Below are 20,979 nucleotides of genomic sequence, written 5' to 3' on the forward strand. Positions count from 1 at the left end.
AAATAATATAAAGTGAGCACTGTATGCTTTGTATTCTTGAAATTCTTGATATATTTGAAAATGTAGAAAAACATTCAAAATATTTAATACATTTCAATTGGTATTCTACTGTTTAACAGTGCAATTAAAGCGGCGATGAATTACGATTAATTTTTTAAATCGTGATTAATTTTTTTTGAGTTAATCGCGTGAGTTAACTGTGATTAATCGACTGCCCTACTATTTTGTGCATTTTCCAAAAGCATGTCAAACGGGACACTGGACTGAATTCTTCCGATGATAATATGGATACATTTGACTTAAGTTACCCCAAAACAAGTCCTCAAGAATCTATTTTCCCACACAGGTATCTCTTTCTAGATTTTGTCTCTTCTCACCTATTTCTTCTTTGCAATTTTCTATTTCCAGCTGTAGAGTTTCTTCTAAATTTTCCTTTAGACACTGTTCAGCCTGAATCTGTTCTTTTAAGAATAAAATTTCTGCCTTCAGTTTTTCTTCAAGGTGATCTGCCGCAGTCCGTACACTAATAATGTCCTCACGATATTTTAATACCAGCTCACCGAGTTCCTGAATTGAAGATTAGCAAGAAATTTCAATTACAACATTTTCACATGCATAGAAAGCAACGTACACTGATACCAGTCACAGATAGAAAGTCAAATCACCTGTGGTTTTTTTGCTCTGTCTCAGCATCTCAGGCCCCATCCCCAAAAAGATTTTAAAGAAGTACAACAAAATTTGCGTGGTCGAGGTAAATTAAGAAATCTCTCTCTTCACACACATTAATTCTCTTTATGTCCCAATCCACTATTTACCTGCTATGTTTGAGTGTAAGGGAGTGGACATGTAGGGGTGCTGAGATTTACTATAGCTCAGTACGAAAGATTATGCCAGTTCTTAACCTTCACTGCTCCTATACAAAGCCACCTCTCACACTTCAGATGAACCATAACTAATCTGTGCACCCCTCTTTCACCCCCACACAATGCCTTGCAGAGTCAAGACCTTAAATTTAGAATCCGGTTGTTTCTCAGTTTTACCAGACCAGTACGTAACTTCTTCCACTTAGTTCTACTGTTACATTTTGTTCATTTATATATTCTAATCAATCATTTCAAAATATTTTACCTCCATGGATTCTGGCAGACTGAAATCTTCAGCTTGCTGTAAAGACACATGCAAGCTATGCTTTCCCTGAAGGCTTTCATTATCTTTTTGCAGTCTCACCAACTCTTCTGAGACCTGCTCCCTTGACTGCATCAGAACAGCCTCCAACGTAAGGAGAAAATGCAAAATTATAGTCTTAAAATCATGCTCGGGTCTATTCACAGCCAATTTGTCACAGTGCTTCCAAAGCTAGTGGAACCCAGGGCCATTTATATTCTCTGTGAAGGAGGATGGCAGTACGGATCAACTCCCCCTGGTTAGCCTTGGTTATTCCAGTACTAGTAAAAAGTAAAACCAAAACACCGACAAAGATTTAACATTTACCAATTGCCTACATAAAAGAAACATTTAATTTAATTTAACAGATTAACCGCAGTCAGTCATAAGTAAAAGAGCAGCCCATACATACCGCCCTATTATGTATCTTCAAGTTTTCTTGTAGCCAGTGGACAAGGTGGTGTGTGGGGCACACATGTGTTGTGTTTATTTTTTTTTTTCTGTCTACCTAATTAATTATATTAATATGAGACCAAGTTCCATCTTTGAATATTTACAGGTAGGCTTTCATAGCACCTCCTAGTCAAAAGTCTGTGGTGGATCCTGAAGTTCTGCTGGTTAACCATGTTGTGTTGCTATGATGCCACACAATTGAAATTGTTATTTCATTTACTTTTTTAAAAAAATAGGAAGTTATATATTAGAAGAACAATCAAGTTGCAAAGCCAAGCACTCCAAAAGGTAGGAAATGTCAGAATTTCAGTTGCCTGTGCAACTTCAGTGCATACACACAAGTGGGCCAAATTATGATACCATCTAGTTAAATGATAATATACAATTTTTTCTTAATGGATCCATCTCATTCATTGCTCTGGAGATAAATCAGGGTTGTTAGCAAAGGAGACTCATCTGGAAGACCTCTGCTCCATTTGCTGAGAAAGCTGGGTAGGATTGAGGCAGGGGACTGCATGAAGAGAAAGGATGGTCTCGTGGTTAAGGTTGTTGAATGATGCCCTGTGGAACTGGGTTCTATCCCTGCCTCTGTCACAGACTTCCTACGTGATGCCACGCACATCTCTTTTGCCAAAGTTTTCACAGGTGGACACTAATGTGCTCTTCAGTTTCTTGGTGCCTGACTTGAGACCTTTGAGTCTGATTTACACAAGTGCTGAGCACTCACAGCTGCAACTGTGATGTCACGGCAGCTTGCTTGAACATAAAAAGTGTCATATAATGCTATGCTCTGAAAGAAAAAAAACAGGCCTTAGGCATCTCAAATTGGGCACCAAAAGTTAGTGGAATTTTTGGATCTTAATCTCTGTGTGTCAATTTCCCATCTGTAAAATTGGGCTAATACCCCTTCATCAGGAGCATTGTGAAAATAAATTCCTTAATGTCTGTGAAGCACTCGGATCCTATATGTGATTTAGTTGGTGATTGATGCTGCTTTGAGCAGGGGGTTGGACTAGATGACCTCCTGAGGTCCTTTCCAACCTTGATAGTCTATGATTCTATGATTAGTGTCATACAAAAGCCCATGAGGAAATTATTAATTCTACCTTCAGAGTAGGGTGTGAATAGTGTGCAGTAAATAAGGCCTGGTGCCACACACACAACAACAAAGAGTGCACAAAATATTAAACCAGCTGCTTAAAATGAGCACCATTCATTCTGTGCATTGAAAGAGGCTGGGGTCCTGTGGAAAAAGTAGTATGAGATCATATAATTAGAGACTATCGTAATGCATATAAGGGGGCCAAATTAAGGTTGCACATGCAACCTGAATTCTGGCATTTCCTAACTTCTGAGTGTTTGACTTTGCAACTTTCCATTTATTTTTTAAACATGCATATACACACAAAAAAAGGTCTGACACACACAGATAAGGTGGCTATATTTAAAGACCAAACTTGGTCTCTTTCTGGAAAGAGATTTCACCATGCTGCTGCAGGGTTGTGGGTCTTTCCTCCTTTCAAGTGCTGAGAGCAACAGGGAGCAAGATCCATTCATCAGCCAAAAGGCAAGTATGAGGCGGCCGCCCCTGGCTCCACCACATCAGAAACCTAAATTCCTGGGCTTTCCTGTGCAGGGGAGAATGAGGGACTCCCGAGCCAGAACTTCTCCCAGAAGAGCTTCAACCACAGCAGCTTTTTGCAATGGTGGGGAAGACAAGTGCCAGTGGGTTTGGGGGATGGTCTGTGCAAGTATGGAAAAGACCTTGATGAGAGAAGCGTGCAGACCGTGACATTACAAACTGCTTTCAGTTTAGCACTACAGGGTTCATAAATATCCATACGTTAAATGCATGGTTGTCTTCTCCCACCTGACATGGTTAGACAGCAAGATAAACAAACCCATTAATTTTCATTTACGTGTTTAAAAATAGTGTATCAGCAAGACTGAGCACACAGTATTCTTGAAAAGGTATTTAAAAGTGAAATTTCTTTACCATTTGCTCCTGAACACTTCTCTTTGCTTGGGAAAACGCCTGTTGTAATTCACTGAGTAAGGTCTCAGACTCCTGAGATCTAATAATAAGTGAAGATATCTTCCAAAAAACAAAGATATAATTAAGTGTCTGAAACAGATTAAGCAGGTTTTGAGAGTGTATTGAATACCCATCCATTCCCACTTTTCACCCCTCACATATACTTCACATATTACAGCTTTATATTCATTCAGACCAGGTTTTGTTTCATTGGCTCAAGGATCAAAAGCTCATCATTTGAAAGAGATACACTCTAATTCATACAGACTGAATTAAGATGTGTTTTTCTACAAATAGTATATTAATTCTACTGAAAACTAATAAGGAAATAGTAGTTAATTCTAATCATACCCAAATGTAGATACTTCAGAGCCAATTAAGGCAGAAAAAAAATAGATCTATTTTTCCAGATGAGAAAGATAATACTTTCTTTAAAAAAAAAAAAAAAGAAAAAAAGGTTTTCAGTGGAAATACAGTACTTTTTGAAATATAAAACAAGAGATTCAGAATTCTGACTATAAAATAAAATCAAATTTTATTCCATGGCTTGTAAAGAAAAAAAGTGCTCATTATTTAGATTTGATATTCCCTTAAATATAGAAAAAGTGAACTGTACTGAAAGCCAGAGTACAACTATCTACATTTAATTCCATGCCTAGAAGACTTTGTCCACTGGTTGTCATTTAATTAGTAGGATAAAACAAACAAAAAAATCGGATTAGTTCCAGGGAAGTAGCACCCAAAATTATGCACACTTTGTTTCTCCATTATTGCCCTGTCTGTTGCCCTGAGTTTACAGTACTGTACATTACAGGCAAAGAAAAAAGTTTAAAAAGCCTGTAAATACCAGGCTTATGGTACGGCTGTGCAAATACAGCAAAAATAATAAATGGGGAGTTTCAGACGGTAAACTTCCCAATTCAGGTTCTCATCTTAAGAATCAGAAAAGACTGGCGTGTATTATGATCAACTATAGTCATTCCCTGCCCAAACAAATAAATATTGAATGGATGTCTCCTTCTCAACTGCATTAGCTACCTGTCAAGTGCCGATAAGGTTAAATGGTATGATGGGCTAGATTCACAAAAGGACTTACGCTCCTAAAACCCAGACTCAGGCCCCACTGGGATTCACAAAACTCATGCTCAGCTGCCCCTGAGCCTGGTAGGTGCTTAAACTCACTCAGGAATTTTTACTGCAAAAATGTAAGTGCTAAGCACCTATGTTTCCGCCTCTGAGCTGTCTGGACACCAAAGCCCAGTGCGATGCACAAACTAGGGGACGATAGGTGTTCATCTGCCCAACTCACCTATGGGGCCCGATACAGTAAGCATGCTCAGAGCTTGCCTACAGGATCAAGCCCCACAGATAAGCTTACACAAAATTTCCAAGAGGGGGAAAAGCTCCTTCATTGCTTTCAGCCCAGCGGTTAGGGTACTCACTTGGGTACTCCTCTGTGCAAAAACAGCACAGGCACCTAATGCTAAAAGAGGATTTGCAGCTGAGAATCCCAAACAGAGGGAGGCACCCCTCTTCTACCTTGAACTTGGGTACTTATCTTCAAGAGAGAGGTCGGGCTTAGCAGACATCCCTTGGCTTGGTATCTCCCATTGGTTAGCTTAGGTGAGGAGCTATCTAGCATGCTGGCTTTTGTGAATCCCATTCTGAGGTGTCCACCTCCCCCCATTCATTATGTAGGGAGCTCAGGCACAAAACTCAGGCTTTGTGAATCCCACTGATTTTCTAGGCGCGTATAAGTTAGATGTGGCAATGCTCAGCGTCACCACGACTAAGTTTCTCTGTGTATCTAGCTGGAAGCGTATATTCACAAAAGAGATTTAGAAAAGGCTAGGTGCACAGAACCTTACATGCTTATTTTTTGGATCTTCTACAATGACTCCCTACCCTTAAGAGACTTAAATGCTACTCATTGGGTCGAGGATCATGTCTAAAATAAATTTTTGCAAGTGACCAATGCTAGGTCGGCTGTTCCCTTAGGAAATGCTCCAGAGAGTCTAGAAAGTACTACTTGTTAAAAGATACAAAGGGAATTATAGGTTGTCATAAATATAAAGGGAAGGGTAAACACCTTTAAATCCCTCCTAGCCAGAGGAAAAACCCTTTCACCTGTAAAGGGTTAAGAAGTTAAGATAACCTCACTGGCACCTGACCAAAATGACCAATGAGGAGACAAAGTGCTTTCAAAGCTGGGGGAGGGGCGAGAGAAACAAAAATTCTCTCCATCTGTGTGATGCTTTTGCCAGGATCAGAGCAGGAATGCAGGTCCTGTAAAGAGTTAGTAAGCAATCTAGTTAGATATGCGTTAGATTCTGTTTTGTTTAAATGGCTGATAAAATAAGTTGTGCTGAATGGAATGTATATTCCTGTTTTTGTGTCTTTTTGTAACTTAAGGTTTTGCCTCGAGGGATTCTCTATATTTTGAATCTGATTAACCTGTAAGGTATTTACCATCCTGATTTTACAGAGGTGATTCTTTTACTTTTTCTTTAATTAAAATTCTCTTTTAAGAACCCGATTGCTTTTTCATTGTTCTTAAGATCCAAGAGTTTGGGTCTGTGTTCACCTATGCAAAATGGTAAGGATTTTTATCAAGCCTTCCCCAGGAAAAGGGGTGTAAGTGCTTGGGGGGATATTTTGGGGGGGAGGAGCGGGGAGATGTTTCCAAGTGGGCATTTCCCCTGTTCTTTGTGTTACACTTTGGTGGTGGCAGCTTTTAACCTAAGCCGGTAAGAATAAGCTTAGGGGGTCTTTCATGCAGGTCCCCACATCTGTACCCTAGAGTTCAGAGTGGGGAAGGAACCTTGACATAGGTATATGCACAGCTTACATCAAAGAAGCAGCCACATCCCTAGTGGAATGGCTCTCAAGCCCCCTCTTGAATAGAATATTTGATAAGCTTGTAACAAATGCATCTTATTGATGCATTAAGAAGTCTTTGCTGAAAGAACAAAGAAATCAAATTTTGGACCATGAAATATAGATTAACAAAACAAGTTCATTTTGCAAGTTGACTTAAAGTGACAGTTGACTTTTTGGCATCCAGTGTGTGAAATTTAACCTGAATGCTGAACTAACATGGCTTTAGAAGGACTAACAAAATGCTTCAAGAACCAGGGGATGATGGAAAGTCAGCAATAACTAAATGGACCCATAGAAGCAACATTAAATCTAAAATGGGCAAAAAAGAGGAGATACAGATATATGCCAGATGCTTGTATAAGATCATCCTGACAAGGTATCAGTACTCTGTAGTACAAGCAATCCCGGAAATTTTCATTTCAGTAGCTCCTAGGGTAGGGAGTGTGCGCAGATCCTAACAATCAAGAAGACTATTTGAAAATTAAGAATTGGAATACAAACACATTCCTTTTGAAGAATCCACTTCTTTGCTACAGTGAAGCTTTTTTTGTTGTTGTTGTTGATGTTTTTTTGTTTTACCTGAGTGGCAGAGTCTTCAGTGCTTTGCTTCATGTAATCTTCCAGCTCCTGTTTATCTTTCATTGTTTTTTCCAACTGGTCATTAGCCTGCCTCAGCATCACCTGCAGCTTTTTCACCTACATGGGCAGACCAAAAGATTGGAAGCAACTTTTCTTTAAAGGGCAAATCTGTTTCCCCAACAGAGTATAAACACATTCTGAATTTACAACTGAGAGTCACAAGAGTTCCTTTGCTGTTTTTCTGCATGCCTTATTGATTAGATTCATAATGAAATATATAAAACTATATTCAAGTGGATCTTTACTACTCAGGATAAGAAAAGGATAGTCTTCAGAATCATTAAAGGGTGAGCCATTCAGACCCAGAATGAAATCAGAGGGAAGTGTTGAAGTCTTAAAAATTCTTCAGTGCACAGGCAGGGGGTGACTCATTATAGATGCTTTAGAATTATTTTAGGCTGTTGGCACAAAAATTACATATCTACTTTTGCTGCAGCAATTCTCATGGTATCAGTAAATACAATAGAATTTATAAAGAGAAAAGCACTTAAAGAATTATTCAGATCAGTCCAAAAAAAAATCAATACAAGGATATTTCATTCAGGATGACTGCATAATGCATTTTTACTTTTTGGTAAAACACAAGGTCTTTCATTGCATGATAGTGTAGTACCATGTAATGTGGCATATTACTTGGCAAATATCTAAGTAGTATGCATATGCAAGCATGCATGATTTCATACAGAAATTGCAGCAAATTGGATTACAGCACTAAATTGAAATGAGTTTCCCAGAATTTGAAGTAGGTTAATTTAAATCCCTGAAAAAAAAGTTAAGATAAAATGGCAGATAGTTAATAGCTACATTCTTGGCCATTTCTACAGCTGCGGTATCTCTGTACAGCCCAAGAAAAAACCCTGACCTGATCTCTTGTCTCAGCCTCCTGAATCTGGATTCCCTGTAATTGCTTCTCATAATTCGAACACATATCACATCGTCTACCCAGCTTGTTTCCTGCATTCTGCACCTGGAGGACACAAAGTTATTACTTGCCATAAAGACTTTAAAAGGAATGTCGGAGTGATATACAGACTCACTCATGTTGTGCAATCATAGAATGTTGCCGCAGATAAGAGCTATGGGTATGGACAATTTCTGGAAGAGACAATAGCAGAAGTCGTGTAGCAGCAGGATTAAAATTATTTTATGCCTAAAGAGCAAAAACAGAAGGGACCCCAAAGACAAGTGATCTAAATGGTTAGAAATGGAAAGACTTCGACATGGAGATTGCACAGACTGGCACGGTTAAGCTTGGAGAGGAGATAATAAGTATATCTCTTTCACATCCCCCCTTGATAACGAATGGTAGAGATTGAAATAGGAACACCTGATTTACTCTTGCATAACATCAGGGGCAGTCAATAAAAACAAGAGACAACTAAAAAAAACAAAAACCCCCAACACTTGCATAGTTAACCTGTGAAACACACTTCCACCAGGTAGTACTGAGGCCAAAAGCTTAGCAGGATTAAAAAAAAACAAAAAACAAACTTTTACATGGATAAGAATATCATCAATTTTTTTTTTATTTTACAAAAATTGCAAGAGGTATAAACACTTATCCCTTTGAGCATACGCCTGTGGTCAGGAAGAAACTTCCCCTATGAACAGATTCCATAATTCCAAATTTTTCATAAAAAAATAATACAGGCCAGATTCCCAGCTGGTATAAATTAGCATCGCACCATTGATGGAGCTACATCAGTTTACATTAGGTGAGGATCTGGCCTCATGATTTTTAGGGTGCGTTCATAGCAAGACAACATCCTGACCCTGAAGAAGTTCAGGGGAGCTTTGCCATTGACTTCAGTGGGGCCAAGATTCCACATATGGACATTCGCAAAAAAGAAAAGGAGTACTTGTGGCACCTTAGAGACTAACAAATTTATTTGAGCATAAGCTTTCGTGAGCTACAGCTCACTTCATCGGATGCATTCATTCGGTGAAGTGAGCTGTAGCTCACGAAAACTTATGCTCAAATAAATTTGTTAGTCTCTAAGGTGCCACAAGTACTCCTTTTCTTTTTTGCAAATATAGACTAACACGGCTGCTACTCTGAAACATATGGACATTGTAAGTCTCAGCAATACACTATCATGTTTTTTAATAGGCTTGGCTCTATAAGTGTTCAGCCAGATGAAGTATGGAGAATGTCCTATTGTCTGAATGGCTTAAAAAAATGGCAAAATAAGTATTTTTTCCAACAGAATAAAAACACTTTTGGCATATTTCTTATACATTTGTTATTTCCTTCCCCCCTCATAACTATCCCCGCTTTTTGCTATGACAACCAACCAGCTTTAAATTAGGGGTTTTTTGGTCACCTTCCTCGCTGCACCTGTTACTGCCCAATGTCTGATAGGATACTGAACTAGATGGACCTATGTTGACATTTTTACATGTTAATGGTTTGATTAGGGATTCAGACTAGTGTTTTACCAAAGCAATAGCTACAAGACAGTGCTGTGAATTGGAATCTCATATGTATTTCTCACTCCCCTCACAGCCCACACAGAGCTGCATTCATAGCTGCCTGTGTAGACTGTATTCCTGCCTCCAGAATTAAGTGGAAACAGTATTTCTCTCAGAATTCCAAGAAAGGGTTGGAGTAAAATGTCATCCAAATGCCAAGGGAGCAAGAATATGTTCATAAGGCTACAGAGGACTGGATTCACCCATGAAATCATTATAATGTAGGGTCTCCCTCCTCGCCTCAAAACAGATTAGGCGTTAAAGGAAAAGATAATTGCTTTATTGTCTGTGTAGAGCGGTTCTCTTAAGTATGTTATTAATAGCCCTTCTGATTTCTAGTGTCCCAGTAATTCTCACAGGGCGATACTAGGATCACCAGTGTAACAATCACTACTGCATTGCCCTGTTTCTTTCTTCCTATGCTCCTTTTAGCATTCATCTTTTCATTTCTGGCAATCCTTCCTCCTGTGTTTGCTTCTGTCTTGCCTTTTCTTCTCCCCTTTTTGTACTTGCATTTTTACCTTTCTTTTTTCCATTTTATTCTCTCCCATTTCCTCCATTTTAGTGCTTCTTCTTAGCCCTCTCTTCCTTTACATTTTAGTCTATGTGGAGATGGTGGGCATAGCTGCTGAACACAACTGCTCTACTCGACAGGAGAAGGAGCCTGGGCTTTTAATTTGGCACCATATACAGTTATTAAAGGAACTGACAGATAGAACTCCCCAAAGTGGCACTTGCCTTGGTCAGCTCACAGTGAAACTAACTAGAACTGTAATGTGTCAATTTCAATCTGCTGCATGGAGTTCAGGGAAATCTGTTCCTTACAGGAGCAAGTCCCTGAAAAATGTCTCCAGTTGATTATATTGTAGCCTAACTGGCTACAACCATTTTGGTTACTCACCTCTAAACTTTGTTTCCTGCATAACCCTTGGTGGAAAGGTGGATCAATGTTAGGCCCACCACAGTTTCCTATCAGACTTCTTCATCCTGTCCTGCACCACATTTGGCTCCCACCTCTCCCACATCTCACAGTTGCTTTGTATTTTCTTTTCTCCTTTTAATTTCTCATCTTTTCTCTATCTTTTCCCTTACTTTTTCAGGGTCAAAAACATCTTTGAAGCAACAGTCAGATTCCTAAATCAGAACCCCTCTGAAGCTAGTCAATTTCCTTCTCCAGTTCCTTTCCCATGTAAAGACTTTGGTAGCTGCTGGATTAAATACTACTGCTCCAGAGCGATTCAGAAGCACTGAACACAGAAGCTATACTGGGGAGGGAAGAGAAAAGACAGGCTACTTACCTCCTTCTGAAGTAGATTCCATTCTGTCTCACTAACTAAGCGGTAACCACTAGGAGACACATAAGCACTTTCTACAACCTGTGTAACGCTGGAGAGAAGAGAAGCAGTCTCTTCTTGCTCTGGTGTCATTGCTTTGATTGCTTTTTCCTGATCTTTGGTTAATATGAATCCACTTGGCATTTGCAGAGACCCAAGAGAGGCAGTATCAAAGTTCTCAGACACTGAATCTGCTCCAACTAGTGGTCCAAAATCAGATTCATCCAGATTCCCAGCAGATTTTGCTTTGTGGTTGTATCCTAAAGTTTTGGACTGTAAAGATCCCGACGTCCCCAGGCTGTCTGTAGACTGTGCTCTCCGAAGTCCATCTTTAAAAAGATCATTGTCTGATTTATTGAAAGATTCACCAGAAGATAATAGCAAGTCTGTGTCTAATGAATGGACTGATCCATGGGTGCTATTTAAATGTACCTGAATTTGAAAAAAGAGAAGGTAAGCCAAATTCCTGTCTTTGCACTGGAAGGAATAGCAAAACAAATTGAATACTGGGTGTCAAACATCTGACACGACAGCTACTGATTTAAATTAGCTTTGGGGAGAACATTTGTGACATCTGAAATTAAGAGTGAAAAATAAAGATTCAGAACCAAAATGGTATACGTGGCTACAGTGTTTCCCCAGCATTGTTTTGCTAACAGAGATCCACTTCCCTAGGAAGTGCACCTCTCTGCCAGCTCACTTAGCCTTGAAAAACAAGCTACACAACATAGTACCATATTTATTATTTACAAAATTCTGTGTATTAGTGAAAGCAAAATTCCACTGCCAGCTAGCACAAACATCTCCTTTTCTAAAGCAAAACTGGGCTTGATATCAACATCACTAACATTAAAATAATTATTGTGAAATGATTATGAACTAGAGTCAACTGTATAATAGGTGTATGTTTTTTTCCTTTTCTTGTAAAAATAGTCTTATACAAAATATCCCTTTGTCCTCCTTGATCAATATTTTTGTGAGATTTTAATTAAAGAACGTGCTTCTCTTCTTAAACTATTGCAACATATATAAATATATGCATGCATAAATAATAAACTGGAAACCTGAATAAGGGTGGAATTAAATGTGTGCATGCACTGAGGATTCTAACATCTCTACAAGCCACGTTAGCTTTATTTTCTGATCTACTCCTTAGAGTTGGGAGTCTGTGAATGTATTTTCTTAATCACAAAACACAGAAAAATTACAATGCTGTTTTCACAAATATTTTCCAACATTTTGATGATTTCTGCTTTTACTTTTAGAGAGGTAAAGCAAATAGCATAGAAAATCAGAGTCTTACTATTTTTTTCCATCATTCAGTCTAAATTCTTCTAGATGTTCTTGGCACCTGTTCCAGAAATAGCTCTTTCTAGGATTGCCAGGTGGGCTGTCTAAATGGAGGAAATTGTTCCTTCTAACAGTCTGTAAAAGTCTGACTTTTGGTAGCATTCAGGGTTCAGTATAAAGTGTACCTATCTAAACCAGGTTTTTATTTAGTAACCCTTAAAGCAAAAGTACATGTGCGCGGATACAGAGCAATAATTTTTCAGAATTGTCCATGGAGTGACTCTCATTCTTTCCGATTTTGAAAAACTGAACATAAGGCACTGTGTAAATAAATAAAACTAACCACTATCATTTAATTCAAAATTCTAATTTAAAAAAAAATCTGTATCTGAACAGAATTTGCAATATGCAAGCTTTAGCTTGAATGCAAATTTGAAATTAAGTTATTGATGGAAACTAAATAGCTTCTTAAATAAAATGGGCACAGTAGGCACTACTATTATGGAATAAAATATGCCATAGCATGAGTTATGTTGTAGAGACTCAAGTCCATGTGTTAGGCATGAAGTATTCTGCTCATGCTGTTAACATAAAACTAGGCAGGAATGGACAGGATGTAAATTTGGGTAATGTTATTACAACTACTGGAGGAAAACATTTTATCACCACATTTTTAAAACACAGAATCAATCAGTAGTACTCTTAAAGTTGTAATGCAACAATGGTATGTATTTTTAAAACAAAATTTCTAAAAAACACTTGTGGAAAAGCCTCAAATTCTGATCAATGACTTGTTCTCCATCTGGTTTTTTCACATCATTTTCTTCAGTAGCTGTACAAGCTCAAGAGAAAAGTCTGTTTGACAGTAAACTGCATCCCTATACTCAAGTTTTGGAGAACTTCTAACCAAGGTTTTTTTTTAAACTGATCGATGTTTAAGAATATCTTTCTTTTAAATGTTTTTAAAAATTCCATTTTGAATAATCATCCAAGAGAGTAAAGCTAAAACACTTTAATCTGACTAATGATGCTATTGTTTACCCTTTAGGTATTTTCTTCAGCAAGGACCCTTGCAATAGAGAAAACCTTCAATACAATTTACGTTTCACACATTTTAAAAAAAATGTCTAATGCTGGCTTTTTTTGCATGTATTGATTCATTATTTAAAGGTTGTCTAAGGCTTCCTGAAAAACAGCAGCTTCCTTTTTTACATGTTACATTTTTGTAGGAAATGCAACACAACACATGCTTAAAATGGATGGAAGATGATATGCCTAAAAAGCATACCTAAAGAGTTTACGCTGTAACCAAGAGGTGGAATTCTGTGTGGATTACATGTTATTTTAAAAAGATACAGAGAAGGTAATTAGGCTGATGCTACAGTTTGTGAACGCAAGCAAATGATCCATGACTTGTAAAGCCTATTAAATGTTCTATAGAAGAGAGCTTACAGCTGAAGTATATCAAATTGTGTGAATGACATGACTGATTTGTAGGAGTCATTATCTTCTATATACATCTCCAAGCAAACCATATTCTCTACTCAGAGCATAAAATACTTAAGATGTTCCAGTAGGCATGATTGCTAATGCTAAATAAATGCAGCTGTTTGTTTAAAAAAAAAAAAAGCAGTAGCAAATAGTGTGTCCCAGGGAATTAAATTAAAAGACAGTGCTCATAAACTGAATGTTCTTTTCACTGGTTTCCAGATTCTTGATTTGGGCACACAAATGCTGATGGCCTGCTGTACAGTGTATAAAATAAAGACTATGAAAGCTAGCACTCTTATTGGAAGATGCAGGATAAAGCTAAGTCTCAATGATTAGGTTACAGTTGATTTCTCAACCAATTTCCAAAGCATCATTACACCATTCGAAAAAACTGAAAAAAATCACTGACTCTCTCTTACTAAGCAGTCTCTTCTAGAACCCATGCCTTGTAGCATCAATAGAGAAATGCATTCAAGCCAGCACCGAAAGGGGAAAAGTAGATTAAGGAACTGCATTCAATTTTAGGCAGACCAAGACAAGGAAATTAAAATTTAAATTTTTTTATCCTTAACTCATCACATCAAACCTAGGCCTTGCAAGTAATCTGAGAACAGTAATGCTCTCAAACCACGTGTGCACTGCAGTGTTTATTCATAACAATTTGGTTTAAGGCAAAGTGAATTTGAAAATTCTGTAGTTTTAAGTCAATTCTTTAAAGTACATTTTTATATACGTTTATTTTTAATTATTTTAAAAACAAGTTTGTTAAACAGCAAAAAGGGCTACTGAATTGCTAGTGTATTGCAATACTTCTGAGATAAAAAAGTGCAAATCATCAAATACTACTAACAATTTAAAAAAGAAAGATGATTTTGTGACTTCATTATGACAGCCCAGGAGTTTTGCATGGCAGAAAGGTCTGGAACATCTGTCTGCATTTTAGACTAGTTTGGGATGCGTATTTTACATTTTGCACCTGGTTATCAAAACACCAGATTGTTAAACATTATAAAGGTATATTAAAAACTTTTTTTTTTCCCCACCAAATGCATCCGATGATGAAGTGAGCTGTAGCTCACGAAAGCTTATGCTCTAATAAATTTGTTAGTCTCTAAGGTGCCACAAGTACTCCTTTTCTTTTTGCAAATACAGACTAACACGGCTGCTACTCTGAAACCTGTCATTAAAAACTCTGTCACACTCTCAACATTCTCTGGCCTACATTCTCTCAAAGCATGTGCAAGACCATGCAAAGTCCCAAATCCATTTTTCAGGGCTTACATATAAGCTTTTACGGCATGGAACAAAAGTTTTTTTAAAACATAAATTTGTCCCTACTAAGCTGCACACCCAAAAAATGAATGGTCAGTGAATCATTACAGAGACTAAAGACACACTTAAAGAAAAAAAATGGATTTCAACTAGCCTAGTTTTATAGTGTTTCTAAATTTCAGGTTGTATATTCAATTTTACTTGCTTTTTCACAAATGAAAAGTTGAGGCAATTTCCAATATTATAATTTCACTCTACACAAAACACACAGTAATAGTATAAATTTACACAGTATACACCAAAAAATGCTGATTGTTGTCAATGGTATCTCTCATCTTTGGCTGTTCTAACAGGGGCTACTTAATACTGGGATACCCAGCTCAAGAAGATGCAACAAAACTTCAGTGCAGAGTCCTAGCTTCTGGATTGGATAGGGCAGCTTCCCTTTGGCTGCTAAACACACGGGAACAGATCTTCAACTTGGGAAAATTATGGTAGCTCAACTGAAGTTAATGGAGCCATGACATTTTACACCAGCTGAAGATCTGTCCCAATGATTAGTTTGTGGCCAAAGACTAATTTGATTGACACAAAATTAGCATGAAATTCACCAGGTACCAGTTAGCATGGCAGAGAGAAGAAAATTTCACATCATAATTTTGCTGGTTTTTAATGCAGGAGGCCTTAGAGGGTGGTCAAAAGTACAGGTTCTTATGCACACTTTCTAATTTTAATAATGTAATACAGTTCTGTTATACTGAAAATATAAAGTTATAATTCTAAAAAGCTTATCCATTGGAAGAGTTGTAGTTCAGTATTTATTCAAACAAATGCTATTCAAAAATAGTCACAGTTTAGTAGGAATTATAGCCAGCAGAGGATAAACAAATACATACTTATCAAGGGTGCTCACTGAACACCCTAGGAAATGCATACTGCGCAAAGTTGTTTTGAACTACTCATTTGTTTTACCTCTTCATTAAGAAACTGTGTAAGGGATTCTTCATGGGTTAGAGAGCATACTACTTTTATTTCATCATCTGGATCTTGTAGTTTCTGTTTCTTCCCTTTGCCAAGTCGCTGCTGTTCATCATCTTCCTAGAAGCAAGTTGTAAACAAAAAAGCATTTAAACAGGATTCATTTCTGGCTTATTCCACAGGAATTTGTATAAGTATGTATGTATAAGTAGGGGCATAGCGAGCAGATCGAGGGACGTGATCGTTCCCCTCTATTCGACATTGGTGAGGCCTCATCTGGAGTACTGTGTCCAGTTTTGGGCCCCACACTACAAGAAGGATGTGGATAAATTGGAAAGAGTACAGCGAAGGGCAACAAAAATGATTAGGGGTCTAGAGCACATGACTTATGAGGAGAGGCTGAGGGAGCTGGGATTGTTTAGTCTGCAGAAGAGAAGAATGAGGGGGGATTTGATAGCTGCTTTCAACTACCTGAAAGGGGGTTTCAAAGAGGATGGCTCTAGACTGTTCTCAATGGTAGCAGATGACAGAACGAGGAGTAATGGTCTCAAGTTGCAATGGGGGAGGTTTAGATTGGATATTAGGAAAAACTTTTTCACTAAGAGGGTGGTGAAACACTGGAATGCGTTACCTAGGGAGGTGGTAGAATCTCCTTCCTTAGAGGTTTTTAAGGTCAGGCTTGACAAAGCCCTGGCTAGGATGATTTAACTGGGACTTGGTCCTGCTTTGAGCAGGGGGTTGGACTAGATGACCTTCTGGGGTCCCTTCCAACCCTGATATTCTATGATTCTATGATTCTATGAATTTGAACTTGATGATTGTCACATGAATCCCTTAATAAATCAAACTGCAGAGGGAAAGTAACTGGGAGGAATATTGATGGGAGAAAAACAAGTATCATTTTTACAAGAGAAGGTTTCTACTTTAGCCCAGGGAGAGTTGCACCTCACTCACTATTGGTGGCTGATTCATGGATCTATAGTGAGCTTTGTTCCAAAAGGAATTGCTTACTTACTTTCCTTTGTATGTCAACTACCATGAAAAAGGTAAAAACTCAAAACTGTTTAAGCTGGTTATCCTATGGAACTTGCTAGCAACATGCCTGTACACATTGAATGGTCCCAACTCCATTAAAAAAAGCATGGAAATCAGAACAAAACTAGATGAAATTAACTGCCTTAGGCACCCTGAAAAATGCAAAGAAACCATACAAGATGACAAACATCAAGGACATTATTTTTTTTTTAAATTGTGACCTTGAAGCACACACAAAATCCTTAGCATAAGAAAATTTAACCTTTCTTTCGAGTAGCACTTGCAACAAAGTTCTTTTAATTTATTCATGGTCCAATCGCTGTTTAGAAAAAATACAAGGCAGTCAAAACTTGCCATTCCAATTTCCTTGACACAGTCCTTGGACATTGGAGATGACTTCCAACCTTAATCTCTAGCCATTCTTAAATTTCCATGTAATGAACTTGGCAGCATTGCCATACAACTTTACCCGTATACTGGTATGCCAATATTTATCTATCAGTTTTTCAGAAACTTAAACAGAACTTTTTAATAATTTCTTTGAAGGTGTAACTAATATATTTTACAAAGTATAGCCTAAATTAAAGCCAAAATTATGTGTTCTCCTGTCCAAAGATTATACATTTAATAACTATTATACCATATTAAATCAACGTCACACTATAAACAAAGTGAAAACACAAGAAACCTGATCCTTCTTTTTCAGTTCTTCAACTTGTCGGAGCTGTTCAGAGGTCAGAACGATTTCCATCCGTTGCATGTCCCTCATCAACAAACGCTGAGACTCCAAGAACTGGTCATTGGCCTTCTGCCAGGTATGTTTCAACTGGTTATGCTGTTGTCGCTCTTGGTCTAACAGATGGCAGACTATTTAGGAAGCAAACAGATTTATTCTTAAGTGGATTGTAACTGTAGACCATTTTACTTTTTCCCTGAACAGTCTTATGAATTAAACTCACTCTTAGGACTCTATGCAGAAAAAAAAGTTAATCTGTGTTTAATAATTGAAACATAAGGTTTTCTTAAGTCCCAAGAGTTGATAGGGTTAGAGCAGAGGTGGGCAAACTATGGCCTGCCTGGCCTTTGAGCTCCTGGCCGAGGAGGCTAGCCCCCGGTCCTTCCCCTGCTGTCCCCCCTCCCCTGCAGCCTCAGCTCGCTGTGCCGCCAGCGCTCTGGGCAGCCGGTCAGCGTGGCTGCCAGTCCTGGTGCTCTGAGCGGTATGGTAAGGGGGTGGGAGGTCCTGGGATGGGGTGGTCAGGGGATAAGGAGCAAGGGGGGTTGGATGTGTCGGAAGTTCTATTTGGGGAGGTACAGCCTTCTCTACCCGGCCCTCCATACAGTTTCAGAACCCTGATGTGGCTCTCAAACCAAAAAATTTGCCCACCCCTGGGTTAGAGGCATGAGTTACTGACAATAATATTCTTAACTAGGACACATTATTTCAATGCCCAGAAGCTAAAGAATGATAGGAATTTAACACAAGCAAAATTATAAATGCAATCTGTTGTCTCAGGAGTTCATTTATTTCAAAGGGAAATTTGCCTCTTCACACTCCTTTTTAGTGGTGTTGCATGATATTTGCAGTTGCACATGAGCACAAATGTGCATGTAGGCATACATCCTCCTCTCCCATTACTCATAAAACTCTGACATTAAAGAGTGTATGCTAATTAGAGATGGGATCATGCTCTTTTGTTTTTCAACAACGCTTGGCACACTGTGTTACTAGAAATGCATATTACTACTACTACTAATTCTACTCAGGGATACCAGAAAAATCAGGATTACAATGAGAGCAAAGGCTGTGATACTATCAGAACTTAGTAAAAGTTCAACACGTTCTTTAGTGAAAATAAGTGGATCACCCTCTGAAAATATATGCAACAGTACTAGAATCATTTGTTGGGTAGAAACTTCAAGTGCCTTAGTGTTTAAAATATCTGGTCAGTAAGCCAAGATAAGAAACCAAGAGAAAAAGCTTTGTCTACATAGTCTTCCAATTCTTTAGCATAGGGAAAAGTCATACTGATTGCTGTTATATAGTTACCTTCATGAAGTTCTTTCCGTAATTTCTCAGCATCTTCCTGCAAGACTGATTTCTGAGTATTCAGAACAGCCACATACATCTCCAAATCTGTCCTACATGACTTCTCAGCTTCCAGGTAATGGTTCAGTTCTTTAACCTGAGGAAGGTAAGAGAAAGGGGGAGACCCATACAAATTTAGGGTTACAACTATACAATTTCATTTTTGTTATATATTACTGTACTGACTGTTGTGATTATGTGTAGCTGATGAGCTCAACTTTATTTATAGATATATTTATAAAACTGATCTATTGTGCAAGGACAATACATATTTAGATTATTATGTAAATTATTTCCTCATTTATGTTCAGAGTACATAAGTATATAGGTTTCAGAGTAGCAGCCGTGTTAGTCTGTATCCACAAAAAGAACAGGAGTACTTGTGGCACCTTAGAGATTAACACATTTATTAGAGCATAAGCTTTCGTGGGCTACAGCCCACTTCATCTGATGCACAGAATGGAAGATTATGTTACTATACTATATACTATACACACACACAAACACACAAGCTGGAAGTTGCCATACAAACTGTAAGAGGCTAATTAATTAAGATGAGCTATTAGCAGCAGGAGAAAAAAAAACTTTTGTAATGATAATCAAGATGGCCCATTTAGACAGTCGACAAGAAGGTGTGAGGATACTTAACATAGGGAGATAGATTTAATATGTGTAATAACCCAACCACTCCCAGTCTCTATTCAAACCCAAGTTAATGGTATCTAGTTTGCATATTAATTCAAGCTCAGCAGTTTCTCATTGGAGTCTGCATTTGGTCCCAAGGCCAAGCATTGTCCACAGCTACAGTTGTAGTGGCAAAGTTACCATCCGGCAATAATTCTTCCAGAACAGCTGAAATTCAAAAGGGGATAAGTTCTCCAAACATATTTTGAAATAAAAATAATAATAGCTAAAAGGTTCTCGAGTAAAGAATAAAATGGTCAGACACAGATGAATATAATTTGTTGGGGAAGAGTCAACATGGTTTTTGTAAAGGGAAATCATGCTTCACCAATCTACTAGAATTCTTTGAGGGGGTCAACAAGCATGTAGACAAGGGGGATCCAAACTTAGATTTTCAGAAAGCTTTTGACAAGGTCCCTCACCAAAAGCTCTTAAGCAAAGTAAATTGTCATGGGATAAGAGAAGGTCCTCTCATGGATTGGTAACTGGTTAAAAGATAGGAAACAAAGGGTAGGAATAAATGGCCAGTTTTCAGAATGGAGAAAGATAAATAGTGGTGTCCCCCAGGGGTCTGTACTGGGGGCCCAGTCCTATTAAACCTATTCATAAATGATCTGGAAAAACGGCTAAACAGTGAATGGCAAAATTTGCAGATGATACAAAACTACTCAAGATAGTTAAGTCAAGTCCCAAGCAGACTGTAGAGAGCTACAAAAGGATCTCACTAAACTGGGTGACTGGGCAACAAAATTGCAGATGAAATTCAATGTTTATAAATGCAAAGGAATGCACATTGGAAAACATAATCCCAACTATACATATAGAATTATGGGGCCTAAATTAACTGTTATCACTCAAGAAAGATCTTGGAGTCATTGTGGATAGTTCTCTGAAAACATCCACTCAATGTGCAGCAGCAGTCATAAAAAGAGAACAGAATGTTGGAAATCACTAAGAAAGGGATAGATAATAAGACAGAAAATATCATATTGCCTCTATATAAATCCATGGCACACCCACATCTTGAATACTGCATGCAGATGTGGTCATCCCATCTCAAAAAAAAAATATTGGAATTGGCAAAGGTTCAGAAAAGGGCAACAAAAATGATTAGGGGTATGGAATGTCTTCTACATGAGGAGTGATTAATAAGACTGGGACTTTTC

General features: G+C 38.0%; 1 protein-coding gene across 13 annotated transcripts in view; it reads right to left on the reverse strand.

Annotated features, from left to right (window-relative positions):
• The window catches only part of RABEP1 (rabaptin, RAB GTPase binding effector protein 1), a 76,658-nt gene that overhangs the window by 9,257 nt on the left and 46,422 nt on the right, over positions 1 to 20,979 (reverse strand). For 4 of the 13 annotated variants that reach the window (XM_038376202.2, XM_038376204.2, XM_038376208.2 and 1 more), the window contains 9 exons: positions 19,091 to 19,226; positions 17,732 to 17,910; positions 16,003 to 16,128; positions 10,942 to 11,409; positions 8,034 to 8,138; positions 7,112 to 7,228; positions 3,614 to 3,712; positions 1,129 to 1,269; positions 378 to 567 (listed from right to left, as the gene is read on the reverse strand). In XM_038376202.2, the coding sequence (XP_038232130.1) occupies positions 378 to 567; positions 1,129 to 1,269; positions 3,614 to 3,712; positions 7,112 to 7,228; positions 8,034 to 8,138; positions 10,942 to 11,409; positions 16,003 to 16,128; positions 17,732 to 17,910; positions 19,091 to 19,226 (1,561 nt within the window). Of the gene's footprint in view, positions 1 to 377; positions 568 to 1,128; positions 1,273 to 3,613; positions 3,713 to 7,111; positions 7,229 to 8,033; positions 8,139 to 8,164; positions 8,267 to 10,941; positions 11,410 to 16,002; positions 16,129 to 17,731; positions 17,911 to 19,090; positions 19,227 to 20,979 lie in introns of those variants that run through there. The other 9 variants (XM_038376201.2, XM_043499317.1, XM_038376207.2 and 6 more) reach the window with 4 other exon arrangements.

The sequence above is a fragment of the Dermochelys coriacea genome, chromosome 17, assembly GCF_009764565.3.
Source record: "Dermochelys coriacea isolate rDerCor1 chromosome 17, rDerCor1.pri.v4, whole genome shotgun sequence".
NCBI lineage: Eukaryota > Metazoa > Chordata > Testudines > Dermochelyidae > Dermochelys > Dermochelys coriacea.